Genomic DNA, 24,968 nt, shown 5'->3' with positions numbered 1-24,968 from the left:
GGGGTTCTAGGGTTAAAATCCGAATCAGCACATTATTCATGCTCTTGTGGTGCTTTTGGTATGCGTCCTATTAGAGTGTTACGGGTATTATTTTTCTTATTTCGGAAAATTGTGTCCCCTATCTGGAGAAATGCTGCCCACCCACTGTGGGAGCCCTGGCCCGGCAAACACCGCCACAGAGCCAGAGGAACACTTCGTTTGATAAGACTGTATCTACTTTGGCGATGGCTGGTGATACTAGGGTATTTATTTATTTATTTCGGGGGGTAGTTATCTATCCATTTATTCATATTTAAATAGGGTGCTTAAATATACTTCAGATGCGTTTTTGCAGTTCTGTGTCGCTGCATTTTGTATTCGCGCAGTAGCGGATATCGACCATCGGGGTGAGGCCCAACCACGAATGTTTTTCACTGGTAATGTGGTGCAAGCGTTTTCTCGGGAAAGCAGCAGAGCCGCACCGCAGTCACTAGACGCAGGACAACAAGTAGGGCTGTCACAAGGTATACGTGGCTGTTATAGGCAATTTTGTAATCATGAACTTTCCCGCTTTACCTCCTCACCTCACGGCAGGCTTGTAAACAGCGAGATGGAAACGGTCATGGTTCCAGGGAGCGGGTGCAAGTGTTCCGTGTTCTGAGGGGATATCATTCGCGTCATGGAAGGTTAAGCTGTTCGCTTCGTGTAAATATTTCATTAGTGTTCATATGTTCTTGAGCAGCGTGTGTAACTGGCTTATTATATGTTATGCGGCTCACTTTACCAACCGCGGCCCTTTCTGCACACTGAATGCTTACCTTTCCATGCTCTGTCCCTTCTTTACTTGCTGTTTGGGGCCACTAAATCAGAAGCTATTCTTTTTGCTGCAGGACAATGAGTGGACGAATAATATCCAAGTGCTGGGCAGGAAAGACCATGTCGTGCTGAATCATAAGCTTGAAACTATAATGAGCATGATTATAGGGAGGGATATTGTGCTAGCGCTAGTACGTGATACTCAAGGGACTGAGGAAGGAGTGGGAGGTAAAAGAAAAAAAGAAATTTGATGTTAAGTCATGAGGTCATATTCTTAAACATTTCGGCTCTCAAGTACACACATTTAACAAGGCTTTCGTGGGGTTTATGGGTATTTTCATGGGTACTTTTAAGTTTCTGGTGGTAGTTTGACCCTTTTTCTGTAACATGAACCTAGAAAAACACTCGAGAAACCCAGACTTATCCTCTTTTTGGCCTCTGGAAATAGATTATGTGAGAGGCGGAAGCGTCTGAGAATACCGACCCAGACCATGAATTCCCAGACGCGTGGCCTCGGTGCTCATCTCCGTCTCATTGGCATTGGCCTTTGAGCATGTAGTGGATAAGAAGGCCTTACACAAATTGCTAAGACAGTCCCCGAAATCAGTAAGCTAGCCTCACTAAATTAGAAACCCATCATTATCGGTTGTAGTGATTCGGTAAGGGCCATTAAAGGAGATTAGTCGGGTTCTCATGACTCCTTTTCACTTTCATGGTTCAGAGCCTTGTCAAACTATCACTAGACTCATAAAACTACCAATGGATATAGACAGGTTTGGGGTATCTAAGTCATAAAACTACCCTTGGAAATGCCTCCCAAAGCTACGAAAGCCTTGGCAAATGTGTGTTTCTTTAGGTTTTGAGCATGGATATACATACCCACAACAACCTCTGCGAAAGCCATATCAAATGTGTGTGTGTAAGCTCTGAAATGTTTGAGAATAAGGCCCTTTCTATTAGTCACCTTAAGCAGTCCTGCACTTGGTCGACACGCGCACGTCACCTTAAAATTGTACAAAGTGTAGGGTTGGGCGAGGGTGTCGGCCCCTGGTAATTCCGTATTGGTCTCATTTATGTATCGGAGAAAGAGAAGGGGAGCACACGAGAGAGAGAGAGAGAGAGCGCAATAACGGCTATTTAGTTAGATTTGGACACATAAATTCTACGCAGTTGCAAGTTAAAACGTATAATTCTGAATAACTGAGTCTGCGGTTCGTACAGCTTAATGACGTTTTCTTTTATATCCTCGTCAGTTATGAACACATATTTCTATTCTTTTTATGGGGTAGTTTACTGAGTTAAGAGGGAATCCAATAATTTTCTAGGGATATTGATTGTAGGTTTTAAGTCATGATCCATTTTCTACCCGAGCCGCTCTCTGGACTACATATGATAGCCTACGGGATGAAACCCTAACTCAACTAGATTTAATTATTTATTTACTTATTTTTACAGTAAAGGAAGCAGCTCAAGGGTAAAAACATATGAACTATACTATATTATCAAGTGACCAATTCTTTTAACTTATTTCATGTCATATTACGTAAAGTGCTTCAGTGTTTCGTAATTATGTGTTGTCGACTATCAGCCAGGAAGCGTTTGGGTTGGGGGAAAAACGAGCCTGAGAGTAAGAGGGCAAGTTTGGAGTATACTCTAAGCAACGCGTCGCCTCGGTGCTCATCCCCGTTTCATTGACCTTTAACTATATAGTGGATAAGAACGCCTTACACAAATTACTAAGACAGTCCCACTAAATCAGTAAGCTAGCCTCACTAAATTGGAAACCCATCATTATCGGTTGTAGTGATTCGGTTGATTATTTTTAAACATTCGGGGCCCACACACCCACATTTGATAAGGCTTCAGTAGAGATTGTTGTAGGTATTTTCATGAGTATAGTTTTATGAGCTTAAAGTTTGACAAGATTACTGCAGCATGAACGTGAACAACACTCATGAGAACCCGACTAATCTCCTTTGAGGCCTTTGAAAATATCGTCGAAGTTGTTGTGGGTATTTCCATGAGTAATTTTGATAGCCTAGGAGCAGTCTGGCAAAGCTTCTACACCATGAACGTGAAAAGCACTCATGAGAACCCGACTAATCTCCTTTTGTGGCCTTGGGAAACATTTGTTATAAGAGCCGAAAGCGATTGAATATATGGACCTAAGTGCTGTTTGCAAAGGCCGAAGAGGAGATCAATCGGGTTCTAATTAGTGTTTCTGTAGGTTCATAGCACAGATAAAGGGTCAGACTACCACCAGGGTCATTAAACTACTGGAAATGCCCCAAACTCCTACGAAAGCCTTGTCAAATATGTGTACTCGGGCTCTGAAGGATCATAACTACTCCTGGAATTGCCCAAAACTACCATGAAAGCCTTGTCAAATATGTGTACTCGGGCCCTGAAGGATCATAACCACTGGAAATGCCCAAAACTCCCACAAAAGCCTTGTCAAATACGTGTTCTCGGGCCCTGAAGGATCATAACTACTCCTGGAAATGTCCCAAACTTCTACGAAAGCCTTGTCAAATGTGTGTTCTCGGGCCCTGAAGTGTTTAACATGGACCTGAGGCTCACGAGGAGGCTTCTACCCGACTGTCAGCATCAGTTTCCTTATCCTCTAGTTGATAACCTGACATTCCTCTTTCGGGGGGAAAAAACTAATGAGGCTTGATGAGTTTCGCGTGTCATGATTGCAGGCAGAGTGCGAGCTTATGAAAAACGGCAACGCTGGTTTTCCGAATATTAGGCTAATTGTTTTTATTATGATTATTATTACTACAGCAGCCACGAGGCGAGATGGTGTGGTGTGTTGTTGTTGTTGTTATTATTATTATTATTATTATTATTATTATTATTATTGTTTTTTTTCATCTTCTTTCTTGTTCTTGTTCTATTTCTTCTTCTTCTTTCTCTTGTATTTGTTCTTTTCTTCTTCTTTTTTATTGTTGTTGTTGTTTTTGTTGTTGTTGTTGTTGTTTCCCATTTCTATCTTTCTTTATTTAGTTAGTTTTTTTTTACTTATAGCTCCTTCCCTTCCTGTAAAAAATATAAATGTTTACTTTACCTGAGCGCTGGCTTTGGATTTGTCATCGCTCTTGCCGTAGACATTATTTTCACTCGGGACACTCTGTAAAAATGTGACTCGACTTCTCCTCCCTCCCTTGGTATCCCTTCCATGCTCATGCTCTTCGTCACTTCAATCATGTATAACTGTGCGCCTTTCCTCCTCTGACACTTGTTCATTTATTTACTTAGACTCTTTGTGTCACTAACCCGGTAGCAGCGACGGGCCAAATTTGCGGCTTTACCATGTACCAGCGATGGGCCAAATTTCTGCCATGATATAAACCTCCCAAAATAGATGATGCATAAACTGATCACACATGCGTTGATATATATTATGAAATGGTTTGCGTGAGTGATGATTTTTTCTCATTATTTAACTTAGAGGGCCCTTTGACCTAACCTAACCTAACCTAACCTAAGAAACATGACCCCCGCAGCTACCGGGTTAATTAATACTCCATTCTCTCAGGAATTGGCTTCTCAATCGAACTCTCGGCGTATTTAGCTATCAAGAAAAGACCTTATTTCAGTTTCACTTATACAGGAGCAGTGATTAGCGACCTTTTCTTTTGTTTTTCGTTTTTTGCCCTTGAACTGCTTCCTTTACTGTAAAAAAAACTAACTACGTCTCACATCACACGGAATCAGTATTTGCGTGTACTCCTTCTCTCGTTCCAGCGATGTCATGTCTTTGCTACTTGTCGATATGTAATGTGTGTTCCCTTGTGTTTGTGAGTTTGGGTGAGCTGAACCGCCTCCATTAGTCTACTTCCTCGTCTCCTCCACCCAGGTTGTAAATCAGTATAAGGAGGCCTTGTCCGCTTCTGCCCGTGACACCTCGTTCATAATTATTACATACGTGACCCTGTACGCCCACACATAGCCACTGAAAGTTCAGAGTTTGACGGCTGGTATTCTTATTATTCAAAGGCCCAGAGGGATATCAGTCGGGTTCTCATGAGAGTTTTCTTAAGGTTCGTGGTACAGAAGGGTCAGACTACCACTAGGGTCATAAAACTACCCCTGGAAATGCACAGAACTCCTACGAAAGCCTTGTCAAATATGTTTAGGTATATGGGTGTAAATTACTTATGTATAAAATCAGAAACGTAAGTCATGCACACAAAACTTTAAAAAAATAATCATTATGAAAGGTTAGGGATATTTTTTTCATACAAACCGTTCCAGGAAAAAAAAAATAGTTTCCCCACACCAAAAAAACATTCAAAAGTGCCAAGCTAAAACCTCATCGTTTCATATAAAAAAAAAACATCTTTTATTTGATCGGTCGCTCAGTTTTCAACACGGGTATTGTTTTCATCTCTTTTTTTTTTTTTTTTTTGTTCTCTTTCCCTTACATTTTTATTTTTTTTCATGGATGACCTGACTGTGCTCTTTAAATAACTGTGCATCTATCTCCCACTTCCTGATATGCCTTCCATGCTGATAATTTGCGTCTCTTTGATCTCTTTCTCTTTTCTTCTTCTTACGCGTTTTTATTGTATGACCTCTGCTCTTTAATCTTCTATAGCTGTCCATCTCTCCTTCCCTGATATGCTTTCCTTGCTTAAGATAGCGTATATATGCACCCAACTTCACCTTTACTTCATGATTCTTTATCTTTATTTTCCTTTTTTCACACGTCATTCATAGGTGACCTCTGCTCTTTAACCTCCTCTTCCTGATATGCTTTCCTTGCTTAAGATAGCGTATATATGCACCCAACTTCACCTTTACTTCATGATCTGCGTCTCTATGGTCTCTTTCTATCTTTATCTTGATTTTCGTACACGTCTTTCATGGAGGACCTCTGCTCTTTAATCTTCTATATAGCTGTCCACCTTTCCTTCCGTGACGTGCTTTCCTTTTCTTTTATTTTACATCAGAGGACGCGGCTCAAGCGCAACACAAAGGAGACAACACAAAACAAAACAATGAAAAAGAAGCCCGCTACTCGCCGCTCCCATAAAAGATAAGAGTAAAGAGTAGCCAAAAGAGAGGTCAATTTCGGGTTGAGAGGTGTCTTGATACACTCTTCTTCCTTGCTTATGATAACGTATATATGCACCCAACGTTAACTTTACCTTATGATCTGCGTCTCTATGGTATCTTCGTCTCTTTCTATAATCTTTTTCTTACACGTTTTTCATAAATAACCTCTGCTCTTTAAACAACTGTGCATCTCTCCCTCCTTGATATGCCTTCCTTGTCTATGATAGCGTATATATTCACTCTACCTTTACCTAATGATCTGCGTCTCTATGGTATCTTCGTCTCTTTCTATAATCTTTTTCTTACACGTTTTTCATAAATAACCTCTGCTCTTTAAATAACTGTGCATCTCTCCCTCCTTGATATGCCTTCCTGGTCTATGATAGCGTATATATTCACTCTACCTTTACCTTATGATCTGCGTCTCTATGGTATCTTCGTCTCTCTCTATAATAATAATTTTCTAACACGTTTTTCTTGGAGGACCTCAACTCTTTAAATAACTGTGCATCTCTCCCTTTGTGATATGCCTTCGAAGCTTATAATAGCGTATATATGCACTCTACCTTATGATCTACGTCTCTATGGTATCTTCGTCTCTTTCTATAATATTAATTTTCTAACACGTTTTTCTTGGAGGACCTCAACTCTTTAAATAACTGTGCATCTCTCCCTTTGTGATATGCCTTCGAGGCTTATAATACCGTATATAAGCACCCAACTTTGCTTCCAGCTTATGATCTGCGTCAATATGATCTCTTCGTCTCTTATTTATCACTTTTTCTCACACGTTTTTCATGGATGACCTCCGCTCTTTAATCCTCTATGACTGTCCACTTCTCCTCCCTCCCCTGGTATCCCTTCCATGCTTAGGCTCTTCGTCGCTTTGATTATGCGTATGTAACAGTGCACCTCTCCTCTCTCCTCTTCGCAATCCACTCTAGCCGATAAAACAGCCATTCTTTCCTTCCTACTTGCATGTATCGCTAGTACCGCCTCAAGGCTGTTATCTATACCGTCGCAAGGAAGGTTTTTGCTGCCTCGTGCTAACCTGTCATGAATACACTGCAATGCAATTAATGCGTGTACATATATTTTTCATTAGAGAGAGAGAGAGAGAGAGAGAAGGTGTTGTTATATCATTTGCTCCAAGATTTATGTGGCCACGGCTAACACTCATGAGATCATCGGGCGAGTCAGGGGGAAGACACAGACGAAGGCGTAGAGACAGGACATGCCTTGGTGCGTGGATGATGTATTGGGAACTAGAGAGGAAGAGGAGGGTGAGGAGGAGGAGGAGAGGAGGACAAGGAGGAGGAGTAGATTCAGGTATAAAATTTGCACATATGTTAGTTTGGGGTGACATAGACAGTTTTAGTATAGGTAACAGACCCTATCACCGTTTTCTTTTTTGTGTGTGTTTGTGTTCGTTTGTGTGTTACGGGGTACGCGAAGGTGCATAGTATATTGATTACGGATGAAGGAAGGCTCAGGTATGAAGTTGACATCTGTCTAACCTAACCTTACCTGACCTAACCTAACCTAACCCTGAGCTAACCTAACCTAACCTAATCTAACCTAACCTGAGATAACCTAACCTAATCTAACCTAACCTGGGATAACCTAACCTAACCTAACCTGAGCTAACCTAACCTAACTTAACCTAACCTAACCTAACTTGAGCTAACCTAACCTAACCTAACCTAACCTGAGCTAACCTAACCTAACCTAACCTAACCTAACCTGAGCTAACCTAACCTAACCTAACCTAACCTAACCTATATGTGTGAGTGTGTGTGTGTGTGTGTGTGTGTGTGTGTGTGTGTGTGTGTGTGTGTGTGTGTGTGTGTGTGTGTGTGTGTGTGTGTGTGTGTGTGTGTGTGTGTGTGTGTGTGTGTGTGCCTCGGTACTGATAACATGATAGGTTCTTAAACACCTCAGGATTTGTTTATGCATGTATATTCATACTTATCATTTTGTCATCATTCTATTGACCTTCTTATCAATCAATGGATCTTGCTATCTTACGATCAATCTTTCTATCTATCTATCTATGTTTAACCAATCATCTCTATCTATTTATCTCTCTATCTATATATCTGTCTATTTATCTATATCTACCAACCTAACCATCTATCGATCCATTTACCTATCTATCTATAAGCATTCCTCGAGTTTGCCTCTTCAACACTATATAGGCCACCCGTCGCCGCGTCTCCCTCCGCTGGTGTCGATGTCCTCGGCGGCCACCCACACCAGGGCGTGAGGGACGGCTTGATACCGAGGTAACCCGAAGCGAGGGGTGAAATGGAGTTGCTGTCATGTAACTGATCTAAATCACTGAAGGGCGGGGCAGGCAGCGTGGCGCTAAAGGGTTTGGGGGTTTGGCTGACTGACTGGCTGGCTTACTGGCTGACTGACTGGCTGGCTGACTGGCTGGAGAGGTGAGGTGAAGCATGACTGTAAAGATGCAATAAGAAGGTAAAGTTGGGGGGTACGATATGACTACGCGTGGCCTTGGTGCTCATCCCCGTCACGTTTGCTCTACGTTCTTATTTTGTGGTATGGAGGACAAGCTAAGGAGAAAGGAAAGACGTATGTCAAGGAAAGTGCCTCAAGTGTTGTAGCATACGCGTGGCCTCGGTGCTCATCTCCGTCACCTTAGCCCTTGAGCCCAAAATACTGTTTACTGCATTCCACTTTTACTATACAGAAGACAGGCAGAGGATAAAGCAAAAACATATATATAAAAAAGAACCTCCAGTATGTCACTCCTTGAAATAGACAAAGATACATGCATAGTAATAGAATTTAGGGTAATGTCATATTTTTAGAGGCTACCGTGATCAAAGGAGACACCAGAGGGCATGGAGGAGCAGGATACGAAGGACGCCTGGCAGGATATGGGTGTGAGAGAGTGCGGGTCACGTAACTGACCGGATTTGGGGATAGGAAATGGAAGGGACAAAGCTGTGTGGTGGTGTCCGTATAATGTCTAGTTGTATTCCCCTACTTATGTGAATCAGTTTTTTCCACTACTCTTTCTCCCGCTTCTCTCTTTCTCTCTCTTTCCTCCCTTGTATTGCTTGCCTTGTCTTCTATAGTTTCTGCTCTCCTTCCTCCTCTTTTCTTTCTCATTTTTCTATCACATTTTTTTTTCCTGTTGTGTCCTTTTCTCTTCTCTTATAATCTCTTCTCCTTTCTCTTTCTTCTTTTCTTCTCTCTTCTCTTATCTTTTCATCTCTCCTTTTCTCCTTTTTTCTACTCTCTCATCCTCTCTCTCTCTCCCTCTCTCTCTTACTTTATCTTATCTCGTCTTGTCAGGATGCAATACAACACACACACACACACACACACACACACACACACACACACGGAGCCACTATCTCACTCACCCTCTCCAAAATATGTCCCCGGAGACCTTTTGTATTACGTCAACCACAACAATAATTTACAGAGTCACCGCGTCTGTTGGGGGTATTTTTCTAAGGGTTACACTGATCATTAGGTGTGGGGGGAGCGGTGTGTGTGTGTGTGTGTGTGTGTGTGTGTGTGTGTGTGTGTGTGTGTACATAAACAACCCTCCCGAGCGAACACTTTTATGGTTGGTCTGATTTTCCGTGTAGCCTTTTTTTCACCTCTTGTTTTCTCGCCCCCTTGTTGCAGACACCTGGGAGCCCACCTGTACACACCTGCGGCACGGAGCAAAGCCAATGTTACCTGTGTTGTACTTGGGCAGGTGTTGACGTCTCTCGGCTGCACATGGTCGGCGCTGAACATGTGAGGTATAGGTTATCTGTTTTGTAATTTCTTTGCCTCACTGATTCTCTTTTTAATTGTAATGCTCTATCTGTGTTTCTATGGGTGCCGGTTACTCTTGTCCATAGCTCTCCTCCCGAAATTGACCTCTCTTTCGGCCACCTCTTTTGATTGTTTTTTGTAGGAGCAGCGAGTAGCGGGCTTTTTTTATTTTATATTATTGTTTCCTTTTTTTGTGCCCTTGAGCTGTCTCCTTTATTGTAAAAAAAATAAAACTTCACTAATTATTCTCTAGTGTTCAGTGATGGCATTTCCTGTCTATTGCTCAAATCTTATCTATGGTTTCATCTGTCTATCATCTCTTTGTATATCTATTATCAAGGGTTACTCCTGTTCATAGCTATAATCTCGTACACGTCATTAATCATTCTCTAGCGTCCAGTGATAGTATTTTTTATCTATTGTTCAGTGCGTATCTATGAAGGACGCTTTATGGTTCCGTCTATATCCATCATCTATTTGTATATCTTTTATCGAGGGTTACTCCTGTCCATAGCTATATTCATCTCTTACTGTCTAATACTCAATTCCTATATGTGAACGATGGTCGCGCTTTCATTCGTCCACTTCTAAAGACTTTCTTCTCTTAATACTTTCGTAATTCCACGTCTAGTTCCTCGAAAACGTAACAGTCACAAAATGCATCAGCTGCGTGGTGGTGTTCAGGCATTAAAAGTCCGCCGCGTGTGTAACATTTAAAAAGGGAAAAAGAAAGAGCGAGAGGGATAAAGAGTGGAATGAAGTTTAAATCGCCGAGAGCGTGGCCGGCACACCGTTAAGTGCTATACATAAATGATCTGCGTAAACTAACAAATCCATGCCACTTGTGTTGTGTTGTGGCGCCACTTTCATCCCGCTCCCTGGTCATTGTGTGGCGATCCTGGTGCTGCTGCTGGTGGTGTTGGTGTTGCTCTCTTGATGTGTGTTACGGCCACGACCCTTTGTGAATGTGTGTGTGAGAGGGGCGGTGACATGGGTAGGGTTGAGCATGGTTATACGGGAATGAAGGCTAATTGATGACATGATGGTGGTGTGGGTGATTCGTAGAGGAAGTGAGACGTTAACTAGAGGAAAGAGTGAATTAGAGAGACTGATAATCGGTGACGTGGCGGACTATTACAAAAGGCTGTGTGGTTTGTTATAAGGGGAAGTGACAGGGGGTGATTGTGGAGTGCGGAAATATTAGCATACGTTGTCACGCCATATTGAGGTGTTAATAGGAGCCGTACATCAATAACGAGAGAGAGAGAGAGAGAGAGAGAGAGAGAGAGAGAGAGAGAGAGAGAGAGAGAGAGAGAGAGAGAGAGAGAGAGAGAGAGAGAGAGAGAGAGAATGAAAACCCGAAAGTGCATACTGCTGTTGATGACGATGATGATGGTGCTTGCGACGCCGTTACACACACACACACACACACACACACACACACACACACACACAAGTTGGGCGGCAAAAATCAAGGGAATTATTTATGCTTCCACAGGAGTTAGGTGCCACGAGTGACGAAGCGTGTGTGTGTGTGTGTGTGTGTGTGTGTGTGTGTGTGTGTGTGTTTGGGGGGGGGGGGGGAGCGGTGTTTGAAGCTTTGTGTGTGTGATCCCCGCCGACTGCCACTACTTGTTGCCAATATTTTACGCGCTGCACATTTTCCCGCTGCACTCGCCTCGCCTCGCCTCGCACAGCTGACACAACCCCTTCCCCCCTTCCCCCCTCACGCCCCATCCCCCCCCCTAATGGAGCTGCCTGCCACGGTGAAGCGTCCTCATTACTTTGTTGTGTCCAGGAGGAGGAGGAGGAGGAGGAGGTGGTGGGATGGTATATAATAAAGGTGTTTTTAAAGGTACAGTGTGTGAGTCATGAGGTGCCGTAGCTAATAAGGTGAGAATGATGGCGATAATGGGGTAGAATGAAGAAGGGATATATATGTAGAGTTAGGGAGATGTGTGTGTGTGTGTGTGTGTGTGTGTGTGTGTGTGTGTGTGTGTGTGTGTGTGTGTGTTGAAGCTTATTTTCACGGGATATTTAGCTGGTGAAGTCGGTGGCGTGATATTTTGATTGAGTGACAGTAAGTAGGACGTAGGTAGGGAGGTAACTGTGCAGCCGTGAGGGGCACACGCCTATAAGTAGCTCCTGTGAATATTAAGTGCGAGGGGGAGAACGAGGGAGCGAGATAAAACACAAAAGGTACGCTATATCAGTAACAACAAACATCGAGTGTGTACGGCGAAGAGCGCTCCAATTTCTCTCCATGAGTGAAGGTCATATTGTGCGGGAACAGCGTGGGGGCTTTAACTTGCCGCCGATGGGTCCGCCCGCACTGTGACCGCCGTGAGCCGTCGACACCGCGAGCCGGGCAGCGGTAGTCAGACGGTGGTTGGCGGCCGGAGAGAGTGAACGTCTGGGTACGGCCGCTCCGTCGCTAAGTCACTCAGTCACACGCTCGCGCGCTGCTAGAGTGCCGTCGCTCGCCTGATATCGCCGCAATGGTGTCTCCAAACATTTGCGAATCCTAGAAAAGACTTGTGATGGCAGGATAATCTGGTGTGGCAGACAGTGAGCTAACTTTCCGAAGTATATATTACGAGAAGAAATTATCGTGTGCATTGTCTCAGTGAAAAGTGAGTGGAAGAAGTGTCCGCCGACCACAGCCGATCCCGGTAACAATTTTCAAAAGGTGACTCGCTACGAACTGAGTTTGCTAAGACAGTCAGCGAACCTGTTGATTCCTTTGTACTTGTGTAAGCCAACGGCCTTGCTGGGAAGTGTGATAGCCGAGAGCTTAGTGGTGTAGCTTAGTGAGGGAACGTTTACCTGTCCGCCTGTCTTCACGTGGGCTGCCCGCGGCCCGTACAGGACCTCTGCCGACCCGAGACACTCGGGTGAGGTAAATGTAAGGCGAGAGGGACAGTGTATTTGACAAGGTGGATCCTCATTACATGTTAAATTATTCGGGGAACTTAAGTCATCCCGTCAACCTATTCTCGAGACCCTGGTGGCCTGAAACGAGCAGGTCAGCCACAGTACCCCCTCGGAGCCCTCGCCGTCGAGATGGTGCATCAGGTGCAGGTACAGGAACGCGCCCCGCGGAAGAGGGATCGGCGCACCGCGGGGCTCATGCTGAACCCAGGAGGCGGCCCGGACTTGCCAGGCATCAGAGGCACAGACTTCAAAGGGGAGCTGCATCCTCCCCCGACCAAAATCTCCCGCCTGGGCATGTACGAGACCTACCAGCCCTGGGTCCTGCAGACGTACGGAGACTCGGCAAAGACCAAGACCATAACACGCAATAAATACCAACGCATTCTCCAGATCCTCCGCGGAGATTACGTCGATAACGAGACCTCCAAATTCAAGCTGTGGGTGAAAGGAAGAGGCTTTCGCATCGGTCCCCCGCCGGGCTACCTGAACGGGGGCGTGGAGGACCCCATCATCACGCAGCTCACAACGCCGCCGTCCCTCGACTACAACCCGGACAAGGATCCCTATCCAGACATCTACGTCCAGACCGGCACTGTCAAGGTACGTTGGAGGCGGACACACACTTGCATGGTAATGGTCCATCACTTCATGACCGGGATAATGTAGCATGTTGGCGGGCGGCGCTATTTGTCTGCTCGAACTGCGTAGCCTGTTAATATTTTAGTAATAGTTTCCAGGAGAGCACCGTTCATCTTGTCATTTACTATGTTCACCTGTAACCTAACCCTCCCTCCGTCCCTTGTATAAATGCGTCACACCCTTCAGGACGGGAGCGGCAGAGCGCGACATGATCACAAAGTCCGCCGCGCATTCAATGACACTCGTTGTATTCGAGGCCAGCGCCGCCGTGCCAGTCTCGCCTAATACCTGACCCGCAGTAACCGGCTGTTGTCTGGCCGGGCCTCGCCCCCCACACACTGCCACCATTTATCAAGACCGCCTACAGCTTTATGGCACTGTCGCCAGCTGTCCCCGCTCGTAATTTTGTTGAACCTGTGACGCTGGGCTAATCAAGGTAATCCTCGCCGCCGGGCCTGAGGACGAGCAGCATCTTCCAGGGCGGGTTAATTATTAAGCGACTCGGCAGTACTCGAGCATACTGCGCCGTCATTACAGTCAGTACCTCGGCGGCGAAGCCTCGGGGGGCGGGGAGGGAGGGAGGGAAGAGATCGGTGTTCTCCCTTTCCTCCCCCAACCAGGCGCGCCCCGCTCTAACAATCCCCTTGAACCTCTCCTCACCCCTCACCCCCACCGCCGGCGCCCCCCCTCCCTCCCCCCTGACCCGCCTGCTCGCTACGGGACGGGGCGAGTCATCTGGGTCGGCCCGCTTGTGTGTGTGTGTGTGTGTGTCCGGCCCGCTGCTGCTCACCCTCCTAGGGCTAGAAAGGCGCGAGTCTTAAGTGATTTATGTAAGCGTGACGCCCTTACGACCCTCGCCCGCCGTGAGAAGGATGTGGAGTTTCAGATTAACCGAGGCCGTGGGTGGCACTCCGCAAGCTTTCGTTCACTGGGTGCCAGCTAACAAGCGTGGCTCTAAAACAGCATTGCGCTGCTAATCTGGTTCGGCTGCGTCATCACGAATAACATAGCGGTATATTTTTGTCGAGTCGCCTGAACGTGCTGGCGCGGCGGCTGATACTCTTTGGCGAGCGGACGAAAGGTTGTGGAACGGGTGTTGTCTGCGGGAGGCGTCGCCGCTCGCCTGCCATGTCTCGCACACGCCTCCGGCCACCTCCGAGCCACAACGGCGCGCGCCAAGCCTGACATTATGGTTTCTGTGCCTTTGTGACGGCCGCCGCTGCGCTCCTCTGTAACCACCAACCGGGCCGCCGACCAGAGGGGCTTAAGCCACAACTCACATTTCTTCACATTCTTGCAATTATTGAGCGTTTTACGAGTTAATTTGGGATCGGCTGAAATATGTCAGGCGTGAGGCAGAGCGAGCACTTACATGTGTTTGAGTCTCTATTAGATACTGCACAGCAACTAGTCAGCAGGGGCGTGAAGAGAGCAGCAGACGGGCTGTGCTGTGTGCCTGTGCGGGGCCGAGGCCGGGGGTCCCGCGTGCGTGGTGGTGGTGGTAGCGAGCGAAGTGTCAGCTGCCCCCGCTGCCCTGTGTACGTGTGTACGTGTCAGGAGAGCGTGTGCGTCTGGATACTTACATTAAAGTCTACATATCTAGATTACTCCCGCGCTCGTTATATGTAGAGCTGTTGGCGTTTTTCCTCGTATACAGAGGGCGCAGGTGTTGCAGGATCGCTAATGACCGTGGCTCGGTGCTCTCCCCCAGCTGCTGCATTGAGTGTTCACTCACAGCCAGACGTCATAACACCAGCACACGGAATCCCCCTTTAAAAGCTCCCACCTGCTATTCGGATAGGGACTCTGAGAACGGAGGTGGATGTTCAAACAGGAAGCCCAGTCGTTTACACGGAAGGTGGTATTTTGGGCGTAGGAGCGGCAGAGGCAAGGGAGGGACGGGGAGCGAGGCGAGGCGAGGCGAGGGCGGCGAGGAGATTGAAAGTAAAGGCTGCTGGTGGGGAAAAAAAAGCGAGATGCAGAAGTTTCTGGGCGAAAGAGAACTGACGTCGAAACTATAGTGATTAGAAAGGCTCGCAAGGGGGTGAGCGTAATGTGGACCCGAGAGAGAGAGAGAGAGAGAGAGAGAGAGAGAGAGAGAGAGAGAGAGAGAGAGAGAGAGAGAGGTATGCAGCTGAAGGGAAAGAAGGAAATGTATTAAAGAAGATTCCGTATCACTTGAACGTAACATTGAGTGCCGAGGTTGTAGAGCGTTGGTGCATGGGAGGGAGGGAGGGAGAAAGGAGCCAGAAGGGAAGGGACACACACACACACACACACACACACACACACACACACACACACACACACACATTGGTTTCCGCTTCCTGCAACTGAACTTTACGATATTATAAAGAGTAAAAGCAAGTTGACGGTTTTATTATTTTGGTGTTGTTCCCTTAATTCTTTACTATCCACATGTCTTCATTTTACACCACCACCACCACCACCACCAACAACAACAACAACAAGAACACCAACACCATCACCACCTCACCAAACACACATTAACAATTCACTTTAACAGACACAAACAGACAATGAACATGGTACCTTCCTTTCTCCCTCTACTCCTCCTTCTCTCCCTCCCTCCCAGTGGCTAGATATATACTGTAAAAAGACCCTTAAGCTCAGCCACAATAGACACTAAGCCTGGGTCGGTAAATCCCCTGCTGCCAACGAGGGTGCAAATGCCGCTGGACAGAACTGATACGGTGGACGGGAGATATAAAAAAAATAGGAATGGAAAAAGAGCGTGTAAAGCGGATAATGAAAATGTAATAAGTGGGATAATGAGCAAAATAACAATGCTGACTGTGTGTGTATGTGTGGGTGGGTGGGTGGGTGTGAGAGCGAGCGAGAGAGGGAGAGCGAGGGAGGGACGGAGGAAGTGGTGAGCGAACCGCGTAAATGTACCGGGCAATTGTGAGATACTTTATCATAATGGTGGTGTACTGAAGTCTGTCATCACACACACACACAGGGAGAGAGCGAGCGAGAGAGAACCTTCAGGGCAATTCAAGACTCCCTTTAAACCATCACCGTGTAGTATAAAGCCTGGCGAACAAGACGAAGAGATAAAAAAAGACAAAAACAACCCCGACGTACCGTAAAGTGCGAACAGAGACTGGACTAGAGAGCAAGGCAAGCCATAGTAGTATAGTAGCTCCTCCCTTCCTCCTCGGGGTGTGAATCGCGTATATAATGACAGACTGAAGAGAAATGTGTTATCGACTATACGTAACTCAGGAGGTGACGTAAGCAACTGTGTCGGAAGATTCTAAGACTACGCGTGTGGGGGAAAGTACAGTGAGGGTGGTGGTGGAGATGAGGACTTACCAGCAACAGGAGGAGTCAGTGCTGGTGTTGTACAGATGAACTGAAAGAGTGATGCTGGAGAGGAGAGGAGGAGGAAGAAGAGGAGACAGCATGTGTGAAATTGTAAGATTGGTCTCGTTGGGAAGGTAGTGGTGGTGAGGTCTTAGTGGCAACAGGAGCAGTGAGTAGTGATGTGGACGAAAGGAAAGAGTGATGCTAGAGGGGAGAGGAGCTTGTAAGATTGTTTGTCGGGATGGTGATGACGGGACCAGAACAAAGCCGTACTGGTGGTGTAGATGCAAGGGAACAAAGATGCTTGGGGGGAAAAAAGAGGAAGAGAGAGAGGGGAAAGACACCATCCAGAAGAGAACTCTAAAGATGAAAAAGGTAGATTCAGGAAGCGAAGAGATATTGAGAAAGGGGGAAAGGCGAGCGAAGGAGGGAGCCGTGCAGCCATCAAGGAACTGAGAAAGGTAGGGGAGGGAAGGGAAGGAAGGAAGGAAGGACGAATAAAAAAGACGTGTGAGTGAGTGAGAGAGAGGAGGATACCAGGAGTGCTTACAAGTGGAACGGAGGAGAAAGGTAGAAGAGAAAGAAAAGATACAGGAGAGAGAAGGGTGTGGCACGCTTCTTCATCGCCTGCACTTGATTTTAACACTACAGACAGACAGACGGACGGACGGACAGACAGAGCAGGGATAGAAGTCAAAACTGGACACACACACACACACACACACACACATACACACACAGAGGGAGAGGGAGAGGGAGACTATCACAAGGTTGCATTGTGCGGCGGACCTGCACTTGATGGCTCACGGAGGAGAAGGCGGAGAAGAAGGAGGAGGAGGAGGAGGAGGAGGAAACCAGAACATGAGGAGACGCAACAGCAGCAAAGCGTCGAGTCAGGGGAAGGAAGGACGGACGGAGTGAGGAGGGAGAGACGGGAACGGGTATAGAGGAGAGGGAACCAAGAGTAGGGGTCGCTAGTGCATTACAAGGCTGGCATGAGTCTGTTGGCGTAATGGTCTTGCGGCGCGAGGGAGGGCGGGGACGTATTGGTGTGGTGAGTGTGTGATAGCGAGGAGCAGGCGGAGCGCGGCCGGGGAATTATTACGGAGGGAGGCAGGGAGGGAGAGGGAGCACGGAAGGAGACCAGAGAGAGAGCGCCAGCAGACACACTAATGGGTCTCATAACCTCCTCGTCACCGCCCTGCTCTTGCTACCTACCTACCTGCCTCACTGCTTATCTGCCTGCTTGTCTTGCTTGTCTTCCCGCTGCACCTAATCCTCGGAGGCACTTCAGTTACCACGTGTATAGTTTTTTTTTTTTTTTTTTTCAATTCTTGGCGTTATCATCTTGTGTCACTCCCTCCCTCCCGACACCCCCCTCCCTCCCTGCCTCTGCTCTTGTCCCTGCTACCTCTACCTGTTTATCTGCTTATCTGTTTGTCTTCTCCTGCTTCTTTGTGACTTGGTGGAGTGGGTTTGTTTTTGTGCTAATGCTCCTCCTCCTCCTCCACCTCCTTCTGCTTTTTCTCCTCCTCCTGCTCTTTCTACTTATACCTGCTTACTTAACTACTTACCTGCTTTCATGTCTCACCGAATCGTAGAATGAATGGGTGTGTTAAGTGTGAATGATCTTCCATTTACTCTACCTATCTATCTATCTATCTATCTACCTTTCTGTATATCTGCATACAAATCTTTCTACCTCACCTACTCCTGGCAGACAGACACCACACCACAGCCTCCCACGTATCCCTGTGTGTGTGTGTGTGTGTGTGTGTGTGTGTGTGTGTGTGTGTGCGCGTGAGTGGCAGCTGCAACGGTGGGGGGAAGTGTGACGTACATATATATGCACACACTCGTATTGTTTCAGATGCCGTGTGTGTGTGTGTGTGTGTGTGTGTGTGGAGGACATGAAGGCGCCACCACTCCCTCCTCCCTCCTCGCTTGGTATGGAGAAACAGGTGCAGGCCGTAGGGAGTAGGATGAGGAGGAGGTGGGGAAGGGAGGAGCTGCCTGGTGCTGGGCGAGGCAAGGCAAGGCAAGGCGAAGCGAGGCGATGCGAGGCGGCACGAGACATTCCCCGCTTCTGGCTGCCTGGCTGGTCTGGTCTTGGGGGGAGGGAGGGCCGGAGGGGGGGGGAGGGGCAGACTACATGGGAGAGGCGGTGATATTGGGAGCGAGGCCGAGAGGAGAGGGAGAGGGAGGGGGAGTGTTTGCAGTATCTGGTAACCTGGACTAGCGTGTATGTGTGTGTGTGTGTGTGTGTGTGTGTGGAGGCGGCCGCGTCTTCTTAGCCCAAGAGGGAGATAAGGGCGAGGCGGATGTCCCTCCCTCCTTCTCTCTCCCTCCCTCCCTCCCTCCCAGGGGTGACTCAGGACGCAGGGTGGGAAGTGAGTGACTGAAGGCGTGCCGGTGTTCGTTAGCTATAATGATGAGATTAGAAGGCATGCCGCTCGCTCCTGTGTGTGTGTGTGTGTGTGTGTGTGTGTGTGTGTGTGTGTGTGCTACCAGACCCCCGCCGCCGCAAAACACGCTTTATGTTCGGGGATAGACGGTGAATTGTTGGCTTTGTTGTTGTTATTGTTGTTGGTAGCGGGGCGGTCGGTGCGGTGAGGACAGATTAATGTATTGTTAAGTGGGAGGCGCCGGGGTCGGGGGGTGTACAGAGGGGGGTGCGGCAGGAACGGGAAAGCGTCAACAGGGAGCGCGAGGCAGGCAGGCGAGGCAGGCGGTCGGTCGGTGAGAGGAAACCAATCTCTGGGCGGCTGATGGGCGGTAGCAGCGGCGGCGATGGTGGTGGTGGTGGCGACGGCGATATTGGGGGCAGGCGGGCTCAGGTTCAGAGCCGGGCGATAATGGTGACCCGCGATGGTGCGCCTGATAGCGTGACGCGCCGCCCGCCCGACTGTTGTGGTGACGGATCCATAACTTATGATGTTAGTGATGGCGGCGGTGATGGCGGCGGACGTTAATTAGATTGTTAGTTGTTGTGCCCGACGTAAATGAGGGGCAGGGGGTGACATACACGGCGGCGGGCTATTAATGAGGTTACTAGTGGTGCCGCTGACATCATTGGAAACGGCCGTAAAAATAAAAATAACGCTCCGAAGTGGGAGGAGATTAATGGGGTTAGTAATATCAATGCCAGTAATAGATGCGGCGGCGATGGCGGTGGCGGTCATGAATAGCGCAGGAAACTGACTGACCGCAAGTGAAGAGGGTGGGAGGAAGTGTGTAAGGTGTGGGGGGTAGGGGGGTAGAGCGTCAAGGTGGGTGTGTGGCGCCCTCCAGGGGTCATTGTTGTCCCGGGAGGGGCGGGCGGCGGCCGTAATGAATGCTCAGGAGTGATGAACGTCCCTCAAAAGTGGCCGTGTGTTTGTAGCGGTGCATGAGTGTTGCCGCTTTGCACGAGTGGGTGGGGAGCGGCGACGGCGTGGGAGGGACCGAGGGATGGAGGGGAAGGGGTGAGGGGAGCGTGGCAGCAGGAGGTCCGTTTCCCAGCAGTCCGAAGCAGCAGCAGCAGGCTCGTCACCGGGGGATATCAGTACAAGTGACTTTCGAAGACAAATACAACTCATGACTTCGAGCAGTTGGCGTGGGAGGGTCCGAGGGAGTGGGTGAGGAGAGGGGGAGCATGGCAGCAGGAGGTCCGTCTCCCAGCAGTCAGAAGCAGCAGCAGGAGGCTCGTCACCGGGAGATATCAGTACTAGAGGGACATTCACTGACAAATACAACTCATGACTTAGACCAGTGGTGTCCAAACTTTTTCGCCTGTTGTACCCTGTATTACCTTCTCCTACTGTTACGTACCCTCCATGACTGATTAAACTCAATTATGTTATATTATATTTATATTATATTATATTATATTTAGGTACATGTATATTAGGCGTCCTTCCTAGGTACTCGTCCCTCCCTCTCTCCTTTCCTTCATAGATCATGGGAAGTTTCTGCTGTGTGTGTGTGTGTGTGTGTGTGTGTGTGTGTGTGTGTGTGTGTGTGTGTGTGTGTGTGTTCATCGTCTTTTCACGTACCTCTTTGATCTATGCTGCGTACCCCCAGGGGTACGCGGACCCCAGTTTGGACAACACTGACTTAGACTATCGATAACGAGACTTGAGCACTGAAAACACTAGGGCGCTGACTGCTTAAATCTGACTTATCGCTATACATTAACAGTCCCCGTGATGAAGAATATTAAAGCAAGAAACTGCGTGTAATTTATGCTGTGAAGACTCCCTCCCTCTACCTTTTACCGTGTGTCCTTTCTTCACTAGAACCCACTTAATAGCTAATACTTATAGAGGAGGAGGAGGCAGGTAGGATGCGTGTAGAGAAAGCTGGTATAGGCGAGTCAAGATGGTGAGGAAGAGTCTTTAATAGGAGGATGTTATGAGGGAGTGTGTGTGTGTGTGTGTGTGTGTGTGATGGCTAGCTTACAGTCGTGGATGTGGGAGGAAGGAAGCGGGGGGAAGGTTAGTAGTACTGGGTGCGTAGCGGGGTGTGTTGTGTGTGTATCGTATGTGTTGTGCAGGAAACGACGCGGTGGCCTGTGTGTCTGTTTATGTGTGCTGATGTCATTAGGGTGTTATGGTGGTGAGAGTGTGTGGTGCTGTGTCTGTGTTGTCTGTTGTGTCAATGGCGTGATTCAGGGGACTTGTGATGCGGTATGTGATGAGTGCGTCGCGGTGTGTGTGTATGTATGTACGTGCGTGTGTGGTGGTAGTGGTGATGCCTTGTCGTGATGGGTGCGTGGAGGCCGTCGGGTGGATGGGGTGGATGGGTTGGTGGTGGCGTGGTGGAGCAGCAGACCGGGGGCACCGTGCGTCATAAATTCCCCGGATTGGTGGGCGGACAACCACAGCAGCGGGTGGCAGTGTGGCGTGGTGCCGCCGCTCCTCATATTCCCCCTCACGTGAGCGCGGCGTGTGACGGAACGATAAGTAGCGTTCTGGCGGTGCGGTCATGTTAGCTGCGGCATGCCAGGCTAGGAGGAGGAGGAGGAGGCGCGGGCAGGGCTGGGCTGAGTGGAGGCGGTGGTGGTGGTGGCGGCGTTTGTTTTGTTAGTGGAAGGGAAGGATGTGATGGCGGTGGTGGTGGTGGTGGTGGTATGTGTGCTAGTTTGCGCTTGACGTCACCGCTCGCATCCCACGTAAACAAACCCGCGCACGGCCGTCACCTATGTATGCTTTCTGTCCGCATATAGGAAAGACTTCTAAAGGTCCATATGCTTAAAGGTCTCGGGCTCCCATGACTACTATTTTCCAAGGCCTCAGAGAAGATTAACCGGGTTTTCAGGGATGTTTTTTTTACCGTTCAAGGCGTAGAAATTGAGTTAAACTATCACTAGCATCACAAAACAGGCCGCGAAAATCCCAGGAACTTTTACGAGAGACTTTTTAAATGGATACTGAGGCGCCGATAGGTTTAGAAATACGCGGAAGGGAATCAACATCCTCACCAAGCTATTATTCCCTTTCTAAACACTTTGCACTGCCCACAATGATTTCTATATATAGGGTGTCTAAAGCCGCCTGTGAAAATAGGAACATCGCCAAAACAAACAGAAAGGCAACGGAACAAACACCGAAGCAGACCATACCGCGGCGCATCTGACACGTCCGGAGCGAGAGATGAGAGAAAGAATCCGCGTCAAGCATCCGATCTGTGACGTGGCGGGAGGCTGGTGGATGTCTGTAATAAGAATAGTGAGAGAGTGGCGGTGATAATAGTATAGAAGGGGATGAGGATGCTTAGCTATAAAACGTATATATGAAACCTAGCTACGTGACTGGCGGCTGGGTGGTGGATGTCTGCAATAAGAATGGTGAGGGACTGGCTGTGATGGTCGCTTTTTGGCGGGGCTAACAGAAAGGGGATGAGGACGCCTAACCACATATATAGGACCTAGCGACGTGACTGGCGGCCGTATGGCTGGTTGGTGAATGTCTGTAATAATGATGGTGACTGGTGGTAGTGGTGATGATGGTGACTAGTGGTTGTGGTGGTGGTGGTGGTGGTCGGCAGTTACGTGATGATGGGTAGACGTATGGTGCCGATGAACAGGTGGTGTAAAGTGTCTGGTTAGCGAGGCGTCGTCCAGTACGCGGATGTTTGTGGGTCGTCGTGATGATGTGGGAGGTGATTTTGGTGATGGCGGCAGCGGTGATGGGGGATGATGCGACGTGGAGTATAGGTGCATGTATGGAGTATGGAGGAGGAGGAGAAGTAATGTGGAGTATATAGGCGCAGGGATGGAATATGGAACAGAAGGAGTAGGGAGGGAATGATGCTGGAGTATATAGGCGCAGGGATGGAGTATGGAACAGGAGAAGGAGTAGGAGGGGGATGGTGGAACATGGAGTAGGTGCAGGGATGGAGTATGGAACAGGAGAAGGAGTAGGAGAAGGGGGGGGGATCGTGCAGTGTGGAGTGGGTGCGTGGATGGAGTATAAAACAGAGGGAGAGAGGGGGATGGTGCGACGCTGAGTAGGAGCACGGCCGGAGCATGGAGAGGCGAGGGAGGCATTGGGCGTTGCTGTGCTCGTTTCCAGGCTTCGTGCTGGTCGTGTGAGGCGGGCGCTGAAAGGTCTTGGCCTGCCTAACGATACCAGGAGGAGGTGAAGGCGGCGATGGTGGTGGTGGTGGTGGTGGAAGAATAGGAGGTGGAGGGTGGTTGCAAGGGATCTGCGAGGTGGTGGACTGGCTTGCAAGATGGCTCCGAGCTAAGTCTTGAGTTAACTTGAGGCAAAGTTATTATATTCCCCCACGCAGGTTCGCGCCAGCTGCCTCCAGTACTTCATCCACTCCTCCACCACCTCCTCCTCCCTCTCCTCCCTCCTCCGCCTCCTTCACGGGCATCACCCCTTCCACCCTCCCACCCCGAATCCCTCCTCCCGTCGGCACCTTTCTCCTCTTCCTCCTCCTCCTCCTCCTCCTTTCCTTTGGGCTTCCGTCACTTGCAGCAGCTGGAGAAGGAACAGTCACCAGACCCCAAGAAACACACACACACACACACACACACACACACACACACATAGTCACCCTCCACCCCCACCCTCCTTTTTTGCCCTCCGTCAGTAGCAGTAGCAGCAGGAGGAACAGCCACCACACACACACACACACACACACACACACACACACACATACACACACACCACTCATCCCCTCCCTCCAGCCCCTCACGGTGTAAAGAGTCTGGGCGTGGTGAAACTGACACGCGTTGCAGGGTTGTCAATGTCCGTTCGCCTCGCTGAGCTTTGGCGGCGGTGCGGGGTGAGCGGCGGGCAGCGGGAGATTACGTGGTGATGGTGCCGGTGGAGGGGGTCGTAATGGTGCAGCCGGTAGTAAAGACGCTGGGGATTATGAGGACACCGATGAGGAGTAGTGATAGTGCGAGGGTGATGGTGATCGTGTTTGAAATAATAATGAGGCTTTTCAGGAGGAGGACGAGGAGCGGTGAAGGAAGGAAGGTGGGGACATCATAGAACCCGACCCTCTACTTGGTGACATGGCTAAGCTGGGTGGTATTTTTTTTACAAGAAAGGAGACAGCTCAAGGGCACAATAAAAAGTAAACAATAATAAAAAAAAAAAGCCCGCTACTCGCTGCTCTCAAAAAGAATCCAAAGAGGTGTTCAGGTGGTCAGGTCAGGTGCAGTGCTTCATGCTGCCGTGGTTGGTGACTGTGCCGGTGGTGACGGGCAGGCAGGCAGGCGGGTGAGCGAGTGGAGGGCTGCATGCGTCAGCGAGCCCGGGAATGTGAGTGGAAGTGACGAGGCGCTGGTCGAAGAATTGCCGTGTTGAGTCGCGGCCGAGTGGAGGAGTGTGGGTCTTCTAATATGTCTAGCGTGAAGCAGTTTTTATAGCGCTGTCTGTTGCAAGTGTGAGCGGTGGCGGGGTGGTGGTGATAGTGTCGTTGTAATCTGAGGCGCATGTAGGTGGTGGTGGTGGTGGTGGTTGGTGGTGGTTAGTGGTGGCGGTGTTGGTGATGACAAGCACGCCGGCCGTGGTGAAAAGTGTGGGCTAAGTTGTGACCAAAGTTGAGGCGGGGACCGGATGTGGAGCTGCGGGGACTTGCTGACAGGTTTGGTTGGTTGGGCGTGACGTCAGCAGGGCGGGGCGTGTGTGTGTGTGTGTGTGTGTGTGTGTGTGTGTGTGTGTGTGGCACGTCGGGGCACGCCACCGCCGCCACTCTGCCTTGGACGGAGACGGAAATTGCAGCAGCAGCCGTGGTCGTAACCTCGCCTTTACGACCCCCTGTGCAGCCACGGGCATGTCCTCGGCCCCGCGCGCTCGCCCACTCCCACACGCCTACCTACCTACACACACACACACACACACACACACACACACACACACACGCACGCACACGCTCACGCACAAACTCACGCACGGAAGCACAGA

General features: G+C 48.8%; 1 protein-coding gene across 2 annotated transcripts in view; it reads left to right on the top strand.

Annotated features, from left to right (window-relative positions):
- The first annotated feature begins 11,998 nt into the window (after window positions 1-11,998).
- Window positions 11,999-24,968, top strand: part of LOC126994167 (uncharacterized) — a 53,375-nt gene continuing 40,405 nt past the window's right edge. The window contains exon 1 of one of the 2 annotated variants that reach the window (XM_050853416.1): window positions 11,999-13,194. In XM_050853416.1, coding sequence (XP_050709373.1) covers window positions 12,724-13,194 — 471 coding nt within the window. In that variant the 5' untranslated portion in view covers window positions 11,999-12,723. The remainder of the gene's footprint in view (window positions 13,195-24,968) is intronic. The other variant, XM_050853417.1, reaches the window with a different exon arrangement.

Source organism: Eriocheir sinensis, unplaced genomic scaffold, assembly GCF_024679095.1.
Source record: "Eriocheir sinensis breed Jianghai 21 unplaced genomic scaffold, ASM2467909v1 Scaffold734, whole genome shotgun sequence".
Taxonomy (NCBI): Eukaryota; Metazoa; Arthropoda; class Malacostraca; order Decapoda; family Varunidae; genus Eriocheir; species Eriocheir sinensis.
This window is presented reverse-complemented; position numbering and strand designations above follow the sequence as displayed.